The 18,031-nt window shown below is 40.6% G+C and overlaps 1 protein-coding gene across 5 annotated transcripts in view; it reads left to right on the forward strand.

Annotated features, from left to right (window-relative positions):
* Nucleotides 1-10,487, forward strand: part of ENTPD7 (ectonucleoside triphosphate diphosphohydrolase 7) — a 40,858-nt gene extending 30,371 nt beyond the window's left edge. For all 5 annotated transcript variants that reach the window (XM_032607915.1, XM_032607918.1, XM_032607919.1 and 2 more), the window contains 4 exons: nt 65-389; nt 2,838-2,923; nt 4,520-4,681; nt 6,194-10,487. In XM_032607915.1, the coding sequence (XP_032463806.1) occupies nt 65-389; nt 2,838-2,923; nt 4,520-4,681; nt 6,194-6,425 (805 nt within the window). In that variant the 3' untranslated portion in view covers nt 6,426-10,487. The remainder of the gene's footprint in view (nt 1-64; nt 390-2,837; nt 2,924-4,519; nt 4,682-6,193) is intronic.
* Nucleotides 10,488-18,031: the final 7,544 nt, after the last annotated feature.

Consider the following 18,031-nt stretch of genomic DNA (forward strand, 5'->3'; position numbering starts at 1 on the left):
AAGCATCTTAGAGGAGGCTGAGTACAGTACTGATGTGTTTTGTTTGTTTTTGTCATTGTGACAGGTTGCTGGGCCAGAAGACAGGTCTGAGTCCTGACAATCCATTTCTAGATCCCTGCCTGCCTGTGGGACTCACAGATGTGGTGGAAAGGAACAGCCAGGTCCTTCATGTCCGAGGAAGAGGGGACTGGGTGGCTTGTGGGGCCATGCTGAGCCCCCTGTTGGCTCGCTCCAGCACCAGCCAGGCCTCGCTGAATGGCATCTACCAGTCACCCATTGACTTCAACAACAGCGAGTTCTACGGTTTCTCCGAGTTCTTTTACTGTACAGAGGATGTGTTACGCATCGGTGGCCGCTACCACGGGCCAACGTTTGCCAAGGCTGCTCAGGTAAATTATTAATAATAAAGTGACTCATCCTGGCAGCAGCCACTTATTGTACGCCTGACTTTGTACCAGATGCCGTGCGAAGGGCTTTGCATGCATGATCTCACTGGATTCTTGGCAGGAGCCCTGTGAGCCCTCATTTTACAGATGAGGAGGTGGACTTAGAGAAGTTAAGGAACCTGCTGTGCTATACTGCCTTCTAATTAATTAAGCTTAGGTTTCCACGGGTGTCCTACTACCCAAATTATCACCCAGGTCTAATATTGTCATGGTGGTTAATGGTTTTTCCTCCAACTTTCCAATAGTCTTAATTAATGTTTGTGGCCAAAAGTGTCATCTCCAGGTATTTTTCCCTTACTGGTTGTTCCCAGGTGTAATGTGCTTTTGGAGATGATGTCACACAGGTGGGCAAGTCCACTTCCATTTTCTTACCTTGAGTTTTAAGGATGGTATAGGGTCACTTAGAATATTAAAAAGATGTTGCAAAAAGCAATGATAGTGCGTTTAAATTGCAGAAGAAGTAAACATGCACTTAGAGCACATTTAGGACTTAAGCATCTTATAGGTTTAAAACAGTAGTTATTTGGACAGGTAAAAGTTTAGCTAGCTTTCTACAGTGTCTGCTTTAATTTGGATTCATCTCTTTTTAATTTTTGTATATCTGTCTCTTTTATTTGTGGTACGCGGGCCTCTCACTGTTGTGGCCTCTCCCGTTGCGGAGCGCAGGCTCCGGACGCACAGGCTCAGCGGCCATGGCTCACAGGCCCAGCCACTCCGCGGCACGTGGGATCCTCCTGGACCGGGGCACGAACCTGTGTCCCCTGCATCGGCAGGCGGACTCTCAACCACTGCACCACCGGGGAAGCCCTATCTGTCTCTTTTATCAGAAAAATTTATGGGGAGATCTGTCCTCTCTTATATTTTTTATTCTTTCCCTTCTGCTTTCTTAGAATTCTCTAAGGTTCGCTTGGTATAAGGCTTCCAAAAGGAATAATATCTGCAGTGTTAGTACTATTCTGTTCTCTAAAGGCAGTCCCTAAGAAATAGTGAGGAAAACCTGGTTTGTATTTGCCCTTGCCTCTAGGAATACCCTCATATTCCCTTTCCTTTCCAGCGTCCCCTAAGCATCCATAGCCTGAATCTTTCTCTCATTTTAAAACTTCCTCAAATCCTATTCCCTTGAACATCAAAGGGCTCAGGTTATTACTTGCCCAAACTGCTAGTGGCTTAATATGTTTTCTTTCCTAGGTAAAAGATGATTTCGTTCGCCCTTTGTTTTTTTTAACTTTGACTCAACTGTTATCGTCCCAGTGACACCTTCCTTGGCCATCCTATACAAAATTGCAGCCCTCCTCAATATTACCTATTTCCCTTTCCTGCTTTATTTTTCTCATGAGCACTTACATCATCTAACCCACTCTGTGTATGTATGTGTACATGTATGTATGTATGCATGTATATTTGGTTATTGTCTGTCCCCCACCACTGGAAAGTAAGCTTCATAAGGAACGAAATTTTTGTCTGTTTTATTCACTGCTGGATCCCCCTGGCACCTAGAATAGTACCTGGCATATAGTAGACATGCAGGAAATGTTAGTTCACTGAACAAACCAAAAGGAATGATTCCTTTGGTGAGAATTACAACACAGAGGCAGGCCAGTGATAGATCTTTTTTTTTTATATATAAATTTATTTTATTTATTTTATTTTTGGCTGCATTGGGTCTTCATTGCTGCAAGCGGGCTTTCTCTAGTTGCGGCGAGCGGGGGCTACTCTTCGTTGCGGTGCACGGGCTTCTCATTGCAGTGGCTTCTCTTGTTGCAGAGCACAGGCTCTAGGCGCACAGGCTTCAGTAGTTGTGGCACATGGGCTCAGTAGTTGTGGCTCGCGGGCTCTAGAGCGCAGGCTCAGTAGTTGTGGCGCACGGGCTTAGTTGCTCCGCGGCACGTGGGATCTTCCCGGACCAAGGCTTGAACCCGTGTTCCCTGCATTGGCAGGCGGAGTCTTAACCACTGTGCCACCAGGGAAGTCCCAGTGATAGATCTTTGACCATTTTCTGTTCCACCTGTTTGACCTACTCATGTCAGTCCTACATAGGATAGAATGAAGCTCTGTTTGGCTTTTGATGTTGCTACTCCTGGTCCTAACCTTACCCATATCTGAAGCCTAAGAGGCTCAGGAGCCATGTCAGGCAGGCTTCGTAGTGAACGTGGAGGCAATAGGAATAAAAAGGACTATTCCCAGGTAACTCAAGTCACTCAGTGGCCTGAGTTCAGGGACTTGCCTTGCCCAGGACCTGGCACTGTGTTTGGTGAATGAATATGCCATTTCTGTTTTCCTTTGTCAACTAGTATCCCACAAGTAACTTTAGAAATGGAACAGCTATGACTGTGGCGGATTTACAGTTTGCCTCCCATTTCATGTTGCACCATTTCTCTGTGGTTGTTCCAGGATTACTGTGGCATGGCTTGGTCAGTACTCACTCAGAGATTCAAGAATGGCCTCTTTTCATCACATGCAGATGAGCATCGACTCAAGTAAGTAACTTCCTTTTCTCCCTTAGATGTGGCCTTAAAATGTATGAACGGGACTTCCTTGGTGGTGCAGTGGTTAAGAATCCGCCTGCCATTGCAGGGGACGTGGGTTCGAGCCCTGCTCCGGAAAGATCCCACCTGCCACGGAGCAACTAAGCCCGTGCACCACAACTACTGAGCCTGCGCCCTAGAGCCTGCGCGCCACAGCTACTGAGCCCACACGCTGCAACTACTGAAGCCCATGTACTCTAGGACCCGCACGTCACAACTATTGAGCCCCCGTGCTACAGCTACTGAAGCCTATGTGCCTAGAGCCCGTGCTCCACAGCAAGAAAAGCCACCGCAATGAGAAGCCCAAGCACCGTGACAAAGAGTAGACCCCGCTCGCCGCAGCTAGAGAAAGGCTGTGCGCAGCAATGAAAATGCAACACAGCCAAAAAAGTAAAATTAAATTAAATTTTTAAAAAAAGTGTATGAACAATGAATGAAAGAGAGCGAGTGATAGTACAGATTGGATTTTATGTTGAAGGAGAGTTTGGTTACTTCAGATTTTGATTTTCTGAAGGGTAGAGGCCAAAATAGTGAGCTTATTTTAGTGAAGCCAAGGGAAACTGGTGGTTACCAAAAAGTGTTCTCTCCAAGTGGTTTTAAATTAAAAGTGGTGGTCTTTTTATTTTTAAATTTTTATTAAAATCAAACATGCAGAAAAGTAGAAAGAACAGTAACAGAAACCCACATGTAACTGTCACCCAGCTTGAACACATATCAGTATTTTGCCAGTTTGGTTCATCAGTCCTCCCATTTTGTAAACAAAAATAGAACAGTTTAATGAACTCCTGAATATCTGTCACCCAGCTTCTCTCCTAATAGCTATCAGCTTCCAGCCCTCTTGTTTCATCTGTTTTCCCACCCCACAATTCAGTCATTTTGAAGCAAATCCAAAACATCATATTTGTAGATATTTCAGCATTCTCCCTGAAGATAAGGGCTGTTAGAAGAAAAAGAAAGAAAAAGAAAAGTAAAATGTACTCACAATAGTGTTGTTACATTGCATAGAGGTGTTCTTCCCTTTTGTGTTAAACGTTAACATAAAAGAGGCTCAGATTTGGCTCCACCTAGAGGTGAGGAAGGTGAAACGGGGAAAGAGAGGTCTTTTTGACATCTAGTGGGAATATGCAGAAAGCATTTGAATTCTTTGTTTTCTTCTTTTTTAAAAAAAAATTTATTTTTATTTTTGGCTGCATTGGGTCTTCGTTGCGTGCGGGCTCTCGCTAGTTGCGGCGAGCAGGGGCTACTCTTCGTTGCGGTGCGCAGGCTTCTCATTGCGGTGGCTTCCCTTATTGTGGAGCACAGGCTCTAGGCGTGCGGGCTTCAGTAGTTGTGGCACACAGGCTCAGTGGTTGTGGCTTGCAGGCTCTAGAGCACAGGCTCAGTAGTTGTGGCGCACAGGCTTAGCTGCTCCGTGGCATGTGGGATCTTCCCGGACCAGGGCTCAAACCCACATCCTCTGCGTTGGCAGGCGAATTCTTAACCACTGCACCACCAGGGAAGTCCCTCTTTTCCTTCTTTAAAAAAAACTAATTATTTTTTGTCACACAGATATCAGTGTTTTAAGTCAGCTTGGATGTACCAAGTTCTTCATGAAGGATTCCACTTTCCCTATGACTACCCAAATCTGCAGACAGCCCAACTGGTCTATGACCGAGAGGTTCAGTGGACACTGGGAGCCATTTTGTATAAAACACGCTTCTTACCACTCAGGTAAAGTGGACTGACCAAGCTGGCATCTTGAGCTCAGAGGATGTTAGTTGGTGCCTCAGAATAGGTTTCTTAAGTAACCTCCCCCTCAAAAAACAAAAAAAACCCACCCAAACTCCCCTTATTACTGCCACGTGAAACTACTATTACTTACCAGGCATGTTGAAACAGAAAGAAGTCTGAGAATTATTGGTCTGGAGTATGTTCTTCTTTGCAATTTCAGGAATTCAGTGGGTTTTTTTTTGGCCGTGCCACGTGGCTTGTGAGATCTTAGTTCCCTGACCAGGGATTGAACCCATGGCCTCGGCAGTGAAGCCACCAAGTCCTAACCACTGGACTGCCAGGGAGTTCCCAGGAATTCAGTTTTGTTTATCTACAACAAATCAATCTTTAGAATTAAGCTCTTACTAACAACTTCTAAGATACTGACTGATGAACTAAAGTTACTCTGGAACTATCTCTATCTGACTAGAGGACTGGGATATGTTGTTCCTATACAGCAATCTTTCCTAATGGGTAGAGTCACTCTAGAGATCATGTCATTGACTTGGAAGGCTTTTTGGTGGGCCAGAATTAGAACAAAGGACCTGAGATGCTTTTAGGGGATGTCTTGCTCTTATGTACCATAAGATATTTGGGATAATTTGTAGGTGCTCTCTCCTCTGGACTATTTTAAATAAACTAAGATGAACCCTTAATCTTTGGTGCCTGTTTCTTTAAACTCAGTATAGAAGCCAGGCGAGTGAGAGAAGTGGGGAACTGGAGAGTATGTGCCCCGAACAAAAGGCTGATTACGTCATGCAGAAGTGCTGTCCCAGCATCTGCCAGCTCTCCTTTGTCGAGAAGCCAGAAATCCATATTTTATATGTGGTCTTTCTGTTTGGAGATTCACATCTTTAAAAAACACTGCAGGTCAAACACAATGAAAATGGATCTGGTATCTGGACCATGAGAGAAGGGCTTCTGTTCTAGACAGATCACTGCACTTAGGTTTACATGTCTATTTTTTCTTCGGTTTACAATACAGTTGATTAAGTGACAGCTTTCTCTAGATAAATCCTAAATCCTCAGGAAGCACAGCAACTTTTTTTTTTTTTTTTTTTTTTAAGATTTAGATATACTCTGATTTCTTGATTAGATTCAGGGGCCACCCTACTCATTAGCACCATATTTACAAACTGTGTAGGCCAGGGTGGTATGGGGTCACTGTTAAGACTTATTTGACAGATGACCAGTCTTGTCTTACTGTTCATTTCTTTGGCTTCTAATTTTGCCCCCAGATTCTAGAGGGGGTAGGCCTGTGAGGCTCCCTCTAGGCCGGGGAAAGGAAGGTACAGAAGGAATCACACATACCAGCTCTGGGCCTGGGGACATGCTTCAGCTTTGCTTGCTCTGTGGAGCTGGTATTATAGCATGTTTACATGGATGGAGTAAATGGGTAAAACCTTTGGGCCTTTTACATTGGCATAAATATTTCTCTCCTAAACTAACATTTCTTTCCACCTTCTTCCTTAGGGATCTACGGCAGGAAGGTGCCCGACAAGCCCATGGTAGCTGGTTCCGTCTCTCCTTTGTGTACAACCACTATCTTTTCTTCGCCTGTATCCTGGTGGTGCTACTGGCCATCATCCTGTACCTTCTGCGGCTACGCCGAATTCACCACCGACAAAGTCGAGCCTCAACCCCATTGGACTTACTGTGGATCGAGGAGGTGGTGCCCATGATTGGGGTACAGGTTGGGCCATGAGGCTGGACAGGTTCTAGGGGAACTCAAGTATTCAGAATTGCTGCCCATTGAATTCCACCACTTTCTGGTACTGGCCTCAGATGCTGCTTTGCCTGACTTTGTGGATATTTGGCCTTGAAATTTCTACTTCAATACCTACTTTAATTCATTCTCAATATCCATGTCCTCTTCTCTGAGAGAAGCTGTAATTTACTCTGTGAAGAACTAAATGAGAGATTGGTGCTAACAAAGGGAACCAACTTTAGTCCAATTGAAGCATGCTTCTACTCCTTTATCTGAGTGATTTGGTGTGCTCCTGGGATCTAGACTTTTCTCCCCTTAAAGCATGAAGTTTGGCATTGGGCACACTGGAAGTCTGGTTGAAACCAAACTTGGAGCATCTGATTCAAAGCCGAAGACATTCTAGCACGTGCAGCAGCCCCTTCTTTCTCTGTAACAGAGATATCACTTATGTGGAGATCCACAGCCTTTAATAGGGATCCAAGATCTTTGCAGTTCAGTGGAACAAATAAGAATTTCCAGGCAACCAAAATAACACAGCTTCTTTGCTTACTCGACAAAGAAGCCATTGTGAGTGTGGTCCAAGATCCCTGACATACTGTTGCTGATGTTAGTTCGTGATTTTAAAAGGTTAGAACCCTTTCTAAATGAATGGTCCATTGACGATTTTAACAATATGTTATCTGATGCCTGGTAAGACCAGGATAGAAAATTTTTCCATGTCTATGTGCCTCACAGGCTGTTTGGGCATTAATTTTTCTTTTTGAACCTTAAGTGTGCTTGTAGGGTTGGAGAGACTGTGATGGGAATTGGAGACCTAGATTTTTCTGGTTTCAGGTCACTGTCCTCTAGGCCTATTTTTTTTTTTTTAACATCTTTACCTCTAGGCCTATTTTTATGAGTCCTTATGTGGGAAGATTAAAAAAAAAAGAGTTCCTTTATTTCACTGCTAAGATCAATATGTATTTTGGGAAGGGATGCATTTGGATTGTTTTTAAAGAAGGAAAGAACAGTATCAGGAGAGTGGACAAAGGCAATAAAATCCAAGCTCTTATTTATTAATGTTTTTCTGAGAAACGGAAGTTCTCTCAGTTTGACTCTTGGAATATTTGAAAAGAAGCAAATCCCAAACTTTGGAATAAACAGATAAATCTGTTAATAATCTACCTGGCAACTTTCAGAATATTTTTTAAGAGATTTCTCAGTCATAAACAGCATTTCCATTAATGGGGAGAGAGGAAAAGCCATAGTAATTACATTTTTATCTCCTACCCTTCAGGAGCTTTGCTTTTTCTCTGCATTTAGCCTTCAAATTGCACAAGGATTTCTTTTTCATCCCCGTGGAACCTTCTTTATACATTAATAACCATTCCTCTATGTAGCCTTAAATGTCCTGCCCAAGAATATGCTCCCAGAGTTAAAACAGTTTTCTTTTTTGTCAACTTTGAGTTCTAGGATTACATGAGTAGGGGAAAGGTCCTTGACTTTAAAGGGAAAAGAAAGTGGAATTCTTAAAAAATAAATTCCATACTGGGAGCAGAAAGGAATTAAGTGCTTCATAAAACCAAGAAAAATAAATCCAAATCCTCCTAGAACTATACTGGGTTGAAAATAAGTATACTGACTCTTGGTTGGTAGGTGAAAAGATCATGAGTCTTGAATTGTTTTCAAATTAGATGAAAATGGTTCCAGCAAAGAGTCTTACAGGTTCCTTTGGAAGTACTTTTTACTTTTCATTAGGGCTTACGTCACAGCTTCCTTTAATTTTTAAGATTTCTAAATTGCCTTGATTTTCTTTGACTTCTTATCTTTGTACTGTGAGTGACCCCTTGCCTTATGAATGCTGCTTATAAATAATGTCATAATATATTTTGCTAGCCATTGCCTACTCAGGTAACTCTTTTCCCCTCACCTTGGTTTCCAAATACTATTTTTGGTTTTCTTGTGTGATCTAGTCAAAGATCTCAAAAGCTGCCTAGTTGGCTAACAGTGATCACATCTGTATGCTCAGAATGAAACTGAAGCATGGAGGAGGTGGTGATTAGTCCAATCTAATTAGCTCAAAAGTTATTCTTCATCCTGGCTATGATAATAGCTACCATTTGCAAAGCACTTATTGTGTACCAGACACATCTTTAAGAATTTTATGTATATTATTTACTCATCATGATAACCTTTCAGATTATTGTGTTCTTTTTATAGTTGAGAAACTCAGGATACCTGTTTATCATTTTTTCCATATAAATGTATTTCTTAATTTATTTTAATTAGTCTTTGATTGTTTTTTTGTTTTTGTTTTTTGTTTTTGTGGTACGCGGGCCTCTCACTGTTGTGGCCTCTCCCGTTGCGGAGCACAGGCTCCAGACGCGCAGGCTCAGCGGCCATGGCTCACGGGCCCAGTGGCTCCACGGCATGTGGGATCTTCCCGGACCAGGGCACGAACCCGTGTCCCCTGCATCGGCAGGCGGACTCTCAACCACTGTGCCACCAGGGAAGCCCTGAATTGTTTTAGTGTTATATCCTTTTATTATTTTAATATTATAGGATCTAGGGTTGTCTACTGCAGTGAGTAAGGCATCTTAGAGTTCCATGGTATAAAAATAAGGACGAATTTTTGTCATACCCCTCAGAAAAACTGAGTATTTGCTCTTGGTTCTGGTTCCTGAGCTTCGTCCATTGCTCCCAATTAAAAATTTTAAATCAAATCTCATTAGCTAGAAACAGAAGCCATTTATCCCTTGCTGAGTGCCAGTTATATATATTACTTTCTCAAAATGAAATATTCTTACTTATAGAATCAGACAGTCTATCTTCCCTTTAACCCTGTTTTTGCCCTCAGTTTTAAAAGATTTTTAAAGACTTCTATTTGCATTTCTGCATTTTGAGCGGTTCTCATGTGAAAATAATTATGATTTCATAAAATTCACATTCCACTGGCTCCTTTGAATCTCACCAAGCAGTCTTCCTTATAACAGCAGCAGTGAACCTGAACTGTTTCAGTGCTTTAATTACTGAGATAGGTCACAAATGTCAAAGTCGAGCCAGTGGCTTATAGGAGTGAGGCTTTATTATTATTTATGTTGGCACATCCCATCACTTTTCTCTGAATTCTTATCATGAGAACATAATAAAAATATGTATAATACCCAATTATTTGGCATTACATTCACTTAAGTTGCAGTTAATTCTAAGCCAAATTATACCATCTTTCTCTCTGTACCTTAGCTCCTTGAATTGATTTTCCTTGGTCTAGGAAATTTTAGGCACTTTCCCCCAACCTTGTATTTATTCTTCTAATGTTATCCAAAGTATTCTGCCTCTGCCCTCCTCAGCCTAAGAGCTTTCTTTAACTTCAGAGGCCTTTGGCAGTGATTATTAAAATGTGGTTGAGTCTGCCATACACTTGCTAAGCTAGTCATTTTAGGCATTAACACTTATTATCACCTCGATATTTATATTTTTGAGATACAATAACTTCTCACTGGTATTATCTAGATGCCCCCCTCACCCCTATTCTCATAGTTTTGTGTTCTGCTTTTTGTCAGGGGTGAAAGACAAGTGGGTGGTGTGATTTAGGGCAAAGAACAGCAGGCTTCCAAACAGCAGATTTGGATTTTAGCCCTGGCTTTGTCATTAAGTAGCTCTGGTACCCCAGGCAAGTCACCTGCCCTCTCTGGTTCATTTCTCATCTATAAAACAAGATGGCTGGACAAGATGATCTGAGGCCAGTTCCAAAGGGAGAAAAACTGGCCTAAGGAACTAAAGGCAGAGAAGGTAGAGAAGTGATATAGTAGTTTCAGGAAGAGGATTGTGGCCTTTGGTTTATAAGATCAGGCTGCCCAGAAGAGCCACTGGTCGTTTCCTACTTTATCCATAGTCCCTGACATTAAGGTTGGTGGGAATGGACTTTCCAAAAGCAATCATCATACATCAGTTTCAGAAAATGAGATTTTTTTTTTATGCTACTGACAATTATTTATTGAAATCAGTGCTTAAGAAACTCTACCTGTGAACACTTTGAAATCCCAGTTCAAATCACATTAAACTATTCCATGATTCATACTTTCAACGAATTCAGATTGGTCTGTCCCAGTTTATCCCAACTGGTGAAGTTTTACAAAATAAACATCTTTAGCTTCCTAGAGTTACATTTTTACTTGTTTGACTTATTTGCTGATTTTTATAATGTGCTTATATGATAAAAAATTCTATGAAAGTGCTAGGACTATTGGTTAGAGATTACTTTTTTTTTTGAATTTTATTTTATTTATTTTTTTATACAGCAGGTTCTTATTACTTATCCATTTTATACATATCAGTGTATACATGTCAATCCCAATCTCCCAATTCATCCCCCCCCGCAAATTTCCCCCCTTGGTGTCCATACGTTTGTTCTCTGCATCTGTGTCTCAATTTCTGCCCTGCAAACCAGTTCATCTGTACCATTTTTCTAGTTTCCACATATATGCGTTAATATACCATATTTGTTATTCTCTTTCTAACTTACTTCACTATGTATGACAGTCTCTAGATCCATCCACGTCTCTACAAATGACCCAGTTTTGTTCCTTTTTATGGCTGAGTAATATTCCACTGTATATATGTACCACATCTTCTTTATCCATTCATCTGTCGATGCGCATTTAGGTTGCTTCCATATCCTGGCTATTGTAAATAGTGCTGCAATGAACATTGGGGTGCATGTGTCTTTTTGAATTATGGATGTCTCTGGATATATGCCCGGTAGTGGGATTGCTGGGTCATATGGTAATTCTATTTTTAGTTTTTTAAGGAACCTCCATACTGTTCTCCATAGTGGCTGTATCAATTTACATTCCCACCAACAGTGCAAGAGGGTTCCCTTTTCTCCACACCCTTTCCAGCATTTGTTGTTTGTAGATTTTCTAATGATGCCCATTCTAACTGGTATGAGGTGATTCCTCATTGTAGGTTTTTTTTCTTTTTTTTTTGTTTTGCAGTACGCGGGCCTCTCACTGTTGTGGCCTCTTCCGTTGCGGAGCACAGGCTCTGGGCGCACAGGCTCAGCGGCCATGGCTCATGGGCCTAGCCGCTCCGTGGCATGTGGGATCTTCCTAGACCGGGGTACGAACCCATGTCCCCTGCATCGGCAGGCGGACTTTCAACCACTGCGCCACCAGGGAAGCCCCTCATTGTAGTTTTGATTTGCATTTCTCTAATAATTAGTGATGATGAGCAGCTTTTCATTTGCTTCTTGGCCATCTGTATGTCTCTTTGGAGAAATGTCTATTTAGGTCTTCTGCCCATTTTTAGGTTGGGTTGGTTTTTTTTTTTTTTTTTTACTATTGAGCTGCATGAGCTGTTTATATATTTTGGAGATTAATCCTTTGTTGATTCGTTTGCAAAAATATTTTCTCAGAAATATTTTCTCAAAAATAAATATTTTCTCCCATTCTGAGGGTTGTCTTTTCCTCTTGTTTGTAGTTTCCTTTGCTGTGCAAAAACTTTTAAGTTTCATTAGGTCCTATTTGTTTATTTTTGTTTTTATTTCCATTACTCTAGGAGGTGGATCAAAAAAGACCTTGCTGTGATTTATATCAAAGAGTGTTCTTCCTGTGCTTCCTCTAAGAGTTTTATAGTGTCTGGTCTTACATTTACGTCTGTAATCGATTTTGAGTATATTTTTGTGTATGGTTTTGGGGAGTGTTTAATTTCATTCTTTTACATGCAGCTGTCCAGTTCTCCCAGCACCACTTATTGAAGAGACTGTCTTTTCTCTGTTGTATATCCTTGCCTCCTTTGTCATAGATTAGTTGACCATAGGTGCGTGGGCTTACCTCTGGGCTTTCTATCCTGTTCCATTGATCTATATTTCTGTTTTTGTGCCAGTACCATATTGTCTTGATTACTGTAGCTTTGTAGTATAGTCTGAAGTCTGGGAGCCTGATTCCTCCAGCTCCGTTTTTTTCCCTCAAGACTGCCTTGGCTATTTGGGGTCTTCTGTGTCCCCATACAAATTTTAGGATTTTTTGTTCTAGTTCTGTAAAAAAAGGCCATTGGTAATTTAATAGGGATTGCATTGAATCTGTAGATTGCTTTGGGTAGTATAGTCATTTTCCCAATATTGATTCTACCAATCCAAGAACAAGGTATATCTCTCCATCTCTTTGTATCATCTTTAATTTCTTTCATCAGTGTCTTATAGTTTTCTGCATACAGGTCTTTTGTCTCCCTGGGTAGCTTTATTCCTAGGTATTTTATTCTTTTTGTTGCAATGGTAAATGGGAGTGTTTCTTTAATTTCTCTTTCATATTTTTCATCACTAGTGTATAGGAATGCAAAAGATTTCTGTGCACTAATTTTGTATCCTGCAACTTTACCAAATTCATTGATTAGCTCTAGTAGTTTTCTGGTGGCATCTTTAGGATTCTCTATGTATAGTATCATGTCATCTGCAAAGAGTGACAGTTTTACTTCTTCTTTTCCAATTTGTATTCCTTTTATTTCTTTTTCTTCTCTGATTGCCATGGCTAGGACTTCCAAAACTATGTTGAATACTAGTGGTGAGAGTGGACATCCTTGTCTTTTTCCTGATCATAGAGGAAATGCTTTCAGGTTTTTACCATTCAGAATGATGTTTGCTGTGGGTTTGTCATATATGGCCTTTATTATGTTGAGGTAGGTTCCCTATATGCCTACTTTCTGGAGACTGTTTATCATAAATGGGTGTTGATTTTATTTTATTTTTTTCTTGCGGTACACGGGTCTCTCACTGTTGTGGCCTCTCCCATTGCAGAGCACAGGCTCTGGACGTGCAGGCTCAGCGGCCATCGCTCACAGGCCCAGCCGCTCCGTGCCATGTGGGATCTTCCCAGACCGGGGTACAAACCCATGTCCCCTGCATCGGCAGGCAGACTCTCAACCACTGTGCCACCAGGGAAGCCTCATGGATGTTGAATTTTGCCAAAAGCTTTTTCTGCATCTATTGAGATGATCATATGGTTTTTATTCTTCAATTTGTTAATATGGTATATCACATAGATTGATTTGCGTATATTGAAGAATCCTTGCATCTCTGGGTTAAATCCCACTTGGTCATGGTGTATGATCCTTTTAATGTGTTGTAGGATTGTGTTTGCTAGTATTTTGTTGAGGATTTTTGCATCTATATTCATCAGTGATATTGGTCTGTAATTTTCTTTTTGTGGAGTATCTTTGTCTGGTTTTGGTATCGGGGTAATGGTGACCTCATAGAATGAGTTTGGGAGTGTTCCTTCCTCCGAAATTTTTTGGAGGAGTTTGAGAAGGATGGGTGTTAGCTCTTCTCTAAATGTTTGATAGAATTCACCTGTGAAGCCATCTGGTCCTGGACTTTTGTTTGTTGGAATATTTTTAATCACAGTTTCAGTTTCATTGCCTGTGATTGGTCTATTCATATTTTTTATTTCTTCCTGGTTCAGTCTTGGAAGGTTATACCTTTCTAAGAATTTGTCCATTTCTTCCAGATTGTCCATTTTATTGGCATACGGTTGCTTATAGTAGTCTCTTAGAATGCTTTGTATTTCTGCGGTGTCTGTTGTAACTTCTATTTCATTTCTAATTTTATTGATTTGAGTCCTCTCCTTGTTTTTCTTGATGAGTCTGGCTAATGGTTTATCAATTTTGTTTATCTTCTCAAAGAACCAGCTTTTAGTTTTATTGATCTTTGCTATTGTTTTCTTAGTTTCTATTTCATTTATTTCTGCTCTGATCTTTATGATTTCTTTCCTTCTACTAACTTGGGGTTTTGTTCTTCTTTCTCTAGTTCTTTTAGGTATAAGGTTAGATTGTTTATTTGACATGTTTGTTGTTTCTTGAAGTAGGATTGTATTGCTATACACTTCCCTCTTAGAACTGCTTTTGCTGTATCCCATAGGTTTTGGATCATCGTGTTTTCATTGTCATTTGTTTCTACGTATTTTTTGATTTTCTCTTTGATTTCTTCAGTGATCTCTTGGTTATTTAGTAACGTATTGTTTGGCCTCCATGTGTTTGTGTTTTTTACATTTTTTTCCCTGTAATTGATTTCTAATCTCATAGCATTTAGTCACAAAAGATGCTGGATATGATTTCGATTTTCTTAAATTTACTGAGGCTTGATTTGTGACCCAAGATGTGATCAATCCTGGAGAATGTTCTGTGTGCACTTGAGAAGAAAGTGTAATCTGCTGTTTTTGGATGGAATGTCCTATAAATATCAATTCAATCTATCTGGTCTATTGTATCATTTAAAGCTTGTGTTTCCTTATTAATTTTCTGTCTGGATGATCTGTCCATTGCTGTAATTGAGGTGTTAAAGTCTCCCACTATAATTGTGTTACTGTCAATTTCCTCTTTTATAGCTGTTAGCAGTTGCCTTATGTATTGAGGTGCTCCTATGTTGGGTGCATATATATCTATAATTGTTATATCTTCTTCTTGGATTGATCCCTTGATCATTATGTAGTGTCCTTCCTTGTCTCTTGTAACATTCTTTATTTTAAAATCTATTTTATCTGATATGAGAATTGCTACTCCCGCTTTCTTTTGATTTCCATTTGCATGGAATATCTTTTTCCATCCCCTCACTTTCAGTCTGTATGTGTCCCTAGGTCTGCAGTGGGTCTCTTGTAGACAGCATATATATGGGTCTTGTTTTTGTATCCATTCAGCGAGCCTGTGTCTTTTGGTTGGAGCATTTAATCCATTCATGTTTAAGGTAATTATCAATATGTATGTCCCTGTTACCATTTTCTTAATTGTTTTGGGTTTGTTTTTATAGGTTCTTTTCTTCTCTTGTTGTTCCCACTTAGAGAAGTTCCTTTAGCATTTGTTGTAGAGCTGGTTTGGTGGTGCTGAATTCTCTTAGCTTTTTCTTGTCTGTAAAGCTTTTGATTTCTCTGTCGAATCTGAATGAGATCCTTGCTGGGTAGAGTAATCTTGGTTGTAGGTTCTTCCCTTTCATCACTTAAAATATGTCATGCCGCTCCCTTCTGGCTTGTAGAGTTTCTGCTGAGAAATCAGCTGTTAACCTTATGGGAGTTCCCTTGTATGTTATTTGTCATTTTTCCCTTGCTGCTTTCAATAATTTTTTTTGTCTTTAATTTTTACCAATTTGATTACTATGTGTCTCAGCATGTTTCTCCTTGGGTTTATCCTGTATGGGACTCTCTGCGCTTCCTGGACTTGGGTGGCCATTTCCTGTCCCATGTTAGGGAAGTTTTTGACTATAATCTCTTCAAATATTTTCTTGGGTCCTTTGTCTCTCTTTTCTCCTTCTGGGACCCCTATAATGCGAATGTTGTTGCATTTAATGTTTTCCCGAGGTCTCTTAGGCTGTCTTCATTTATTTTCATTCTTTTTTCTTTATTCTGTTCTGGAGCAGTGAATTCCACCATTCTGTCTTCCAGGTCACTTATCCGTTTTTCTGCCTCAGTGATTCTGCTATTGATTCCTTCTAGTGTAGTTTTCATTTCAGTTATTGTATTGTTCATGTCTGTTTGTGTGTTCTTTAATTCTTCTAGGTCTTTGTTAAACATTTCTCGCATCTTCTTCATCTTTGCCTCCATTGTTTTTCCGAGGTCCTGGATCATCTTCACTATCGTTATTCTGAATTCTTTTTCTGGAAGGTTGCCTATCTCCACTTCATTTAGTTGTTTTTCTGGGGTTTTATCTTGTTCCTTCATCTGGTACATAGCCCTCTGCCTTTTCATCTTGTCTGTCTTTCTGTGAATGTGGTTTTTGTTCCACAGGCTGCAGGACTGTAGTTCTTCTTGCTTCTGCTGTCTTCCCTCTGGTGGATTAGGCTATCTAAGTGGCTTGTACAAGTTTCCTGATGGGAGGGACTGGTGGTGGGTAGAACTGGCTGTTGCTCTGGTGGGCAGAGCTCAGTAAAACTTTAATCCCGTTGTCTGCTGATGGGTGGGGCTGGGTTCCCTCCCTGTTGGTTGTTTGGCCTAAGGTGACCCAACACTGGAGCTTACCTGGCCTCTTTGGTGGGGCTAATGGTGGACTCAGGGAGGGCTCACGCCAAGGAGCCAGTATATATGGCTTCTCAGAACTTCTGCTGCCAGTGCCCTTGTCCTCACGGTGAGACACAGCCACCTCCCACCTCTGCAGGAGACTCTCCGACTCTAGCAGGTAGGTCTGGTTTAGTCTCCTACGAGGTCACCCTCTTTCCCCCAGGTCCTGATGTGCACACTACTTTGTGTGTGCCCTCCAAGAGTGGAGTCTCTGTTTCCCCCAGTCCTGTCGAGGTCCTTTAATCAAATCCCACTAGCCTTCAAAGTCTGATTCTCTAGGAATTCCTCCTCCTGTTGCTGGACCCCCAGGTTGGGAAGCCTGACGTGGGGCTCAGAACCTTCACTCCAGTGGGTGGATTTTTGTGGTATAAGTGTTCTCCAGTCTGTGAATCACCCATCCAGCAGTTATGGGGTGCCCCTCCTACCGTCTCATTGTGGCTTGTCCTTTATCTTTGGATGTGGGGTATCTTTTTTGGTGAGTTCCCGTGTCTTCCTTTCGATGCTTGTTCAGCAGTTAGTTTTGATTCTGGTGCTCTTGCAAGAGGGAGTGACAGCAGGTCTTTCTACTCCTCCATCTTGAACCAATCTCCAGAAAATGAGATTTTTAAACCTGAGACTTAAGAGATTTCTGGTTAACCCCCATGATTTTACGGATGATGAAATTGACACCCAGAACAGTAGTAATACAGTGAAATGATCATTGGCAGAATCTTCTTGCAAGACTGTGTGTTTCAACACAATATATATAATACAGCTGACTGCAACTAACCATGTGCAATCTTTATAACTGCTTCTGATACTAATTTGTGATTGCTCAGATTTAGGAATAAAATATGAAACAAATGCTTTGTTAAAAATAGTATAGGTTTTCACTACATCGATTCTAGCTTCATTTCTTTCAATAATTTAAAATTTTAGACATCTCTTTTTTAAACAGTTTGCTTAATTTTGTACAATTTTCTTAACCACAGCATCCAAGCAATTCATGTTATGGTTACAATCTAAATTATTTAAGATATAAATGTTTATTAGAGCTACCTCATTAAGGAACTTGGTTGTAATTATTGGGCAGTTCCTAGACTCCCTTACAGAAACAGAGTGCTGTTTCTTCTTGCTGTTTTTAGACTTCTTTTCAAAGGAATTCAGAACTAGCATCTAATTTCCCTTTTTGCTGTGGTATGTGATGAAACTTCAGTTGGAATTAAGAATTAAGGTAGAAGTAGCAGCAAATGTTTCAAATTCTCCCAAACTAGTCTCAGGTTATGCTAATTTCATAGTCCTGCCGCTAGGGCCATGTGCTCTGACAAACTTGTGAGGATTTGTTGGTATTATAAAATATATTTGTTAAAAAATGAGGACTCTTTTTTTTTAATATCCGAATACACTTCCCTTATATTATTACACATTTCCTTTTCCCCCTAATATTTCATTATTTCTCAGTACCATTATTAGAGGGACAGAGGAGGAATACATCCATTGACCATTTGGTTTCTCTGGAAGTCTGAGCAATAATACCGTTTTATTTGTAAAATTGAATCATTACCCATACTTTTAAAGGGCTTTCTACTTTTAAAATGTATTCAATCG

This window comes from Phocoena sinus, chromosome 16, assembly GCF_008692025.1.
Source record: "Phocoena sinus isolate mPhoSin1 chromosome 16, mPhoSin1.pri, whole genome shotgun sequence".
Taxonomy (NCBI): domain Eukaryota; kingdom Metazoa; phylum Chordata; class Mammalia; order Artiodactyla; family Phocoenidae; genus Phocoena; species Phocoena sinus.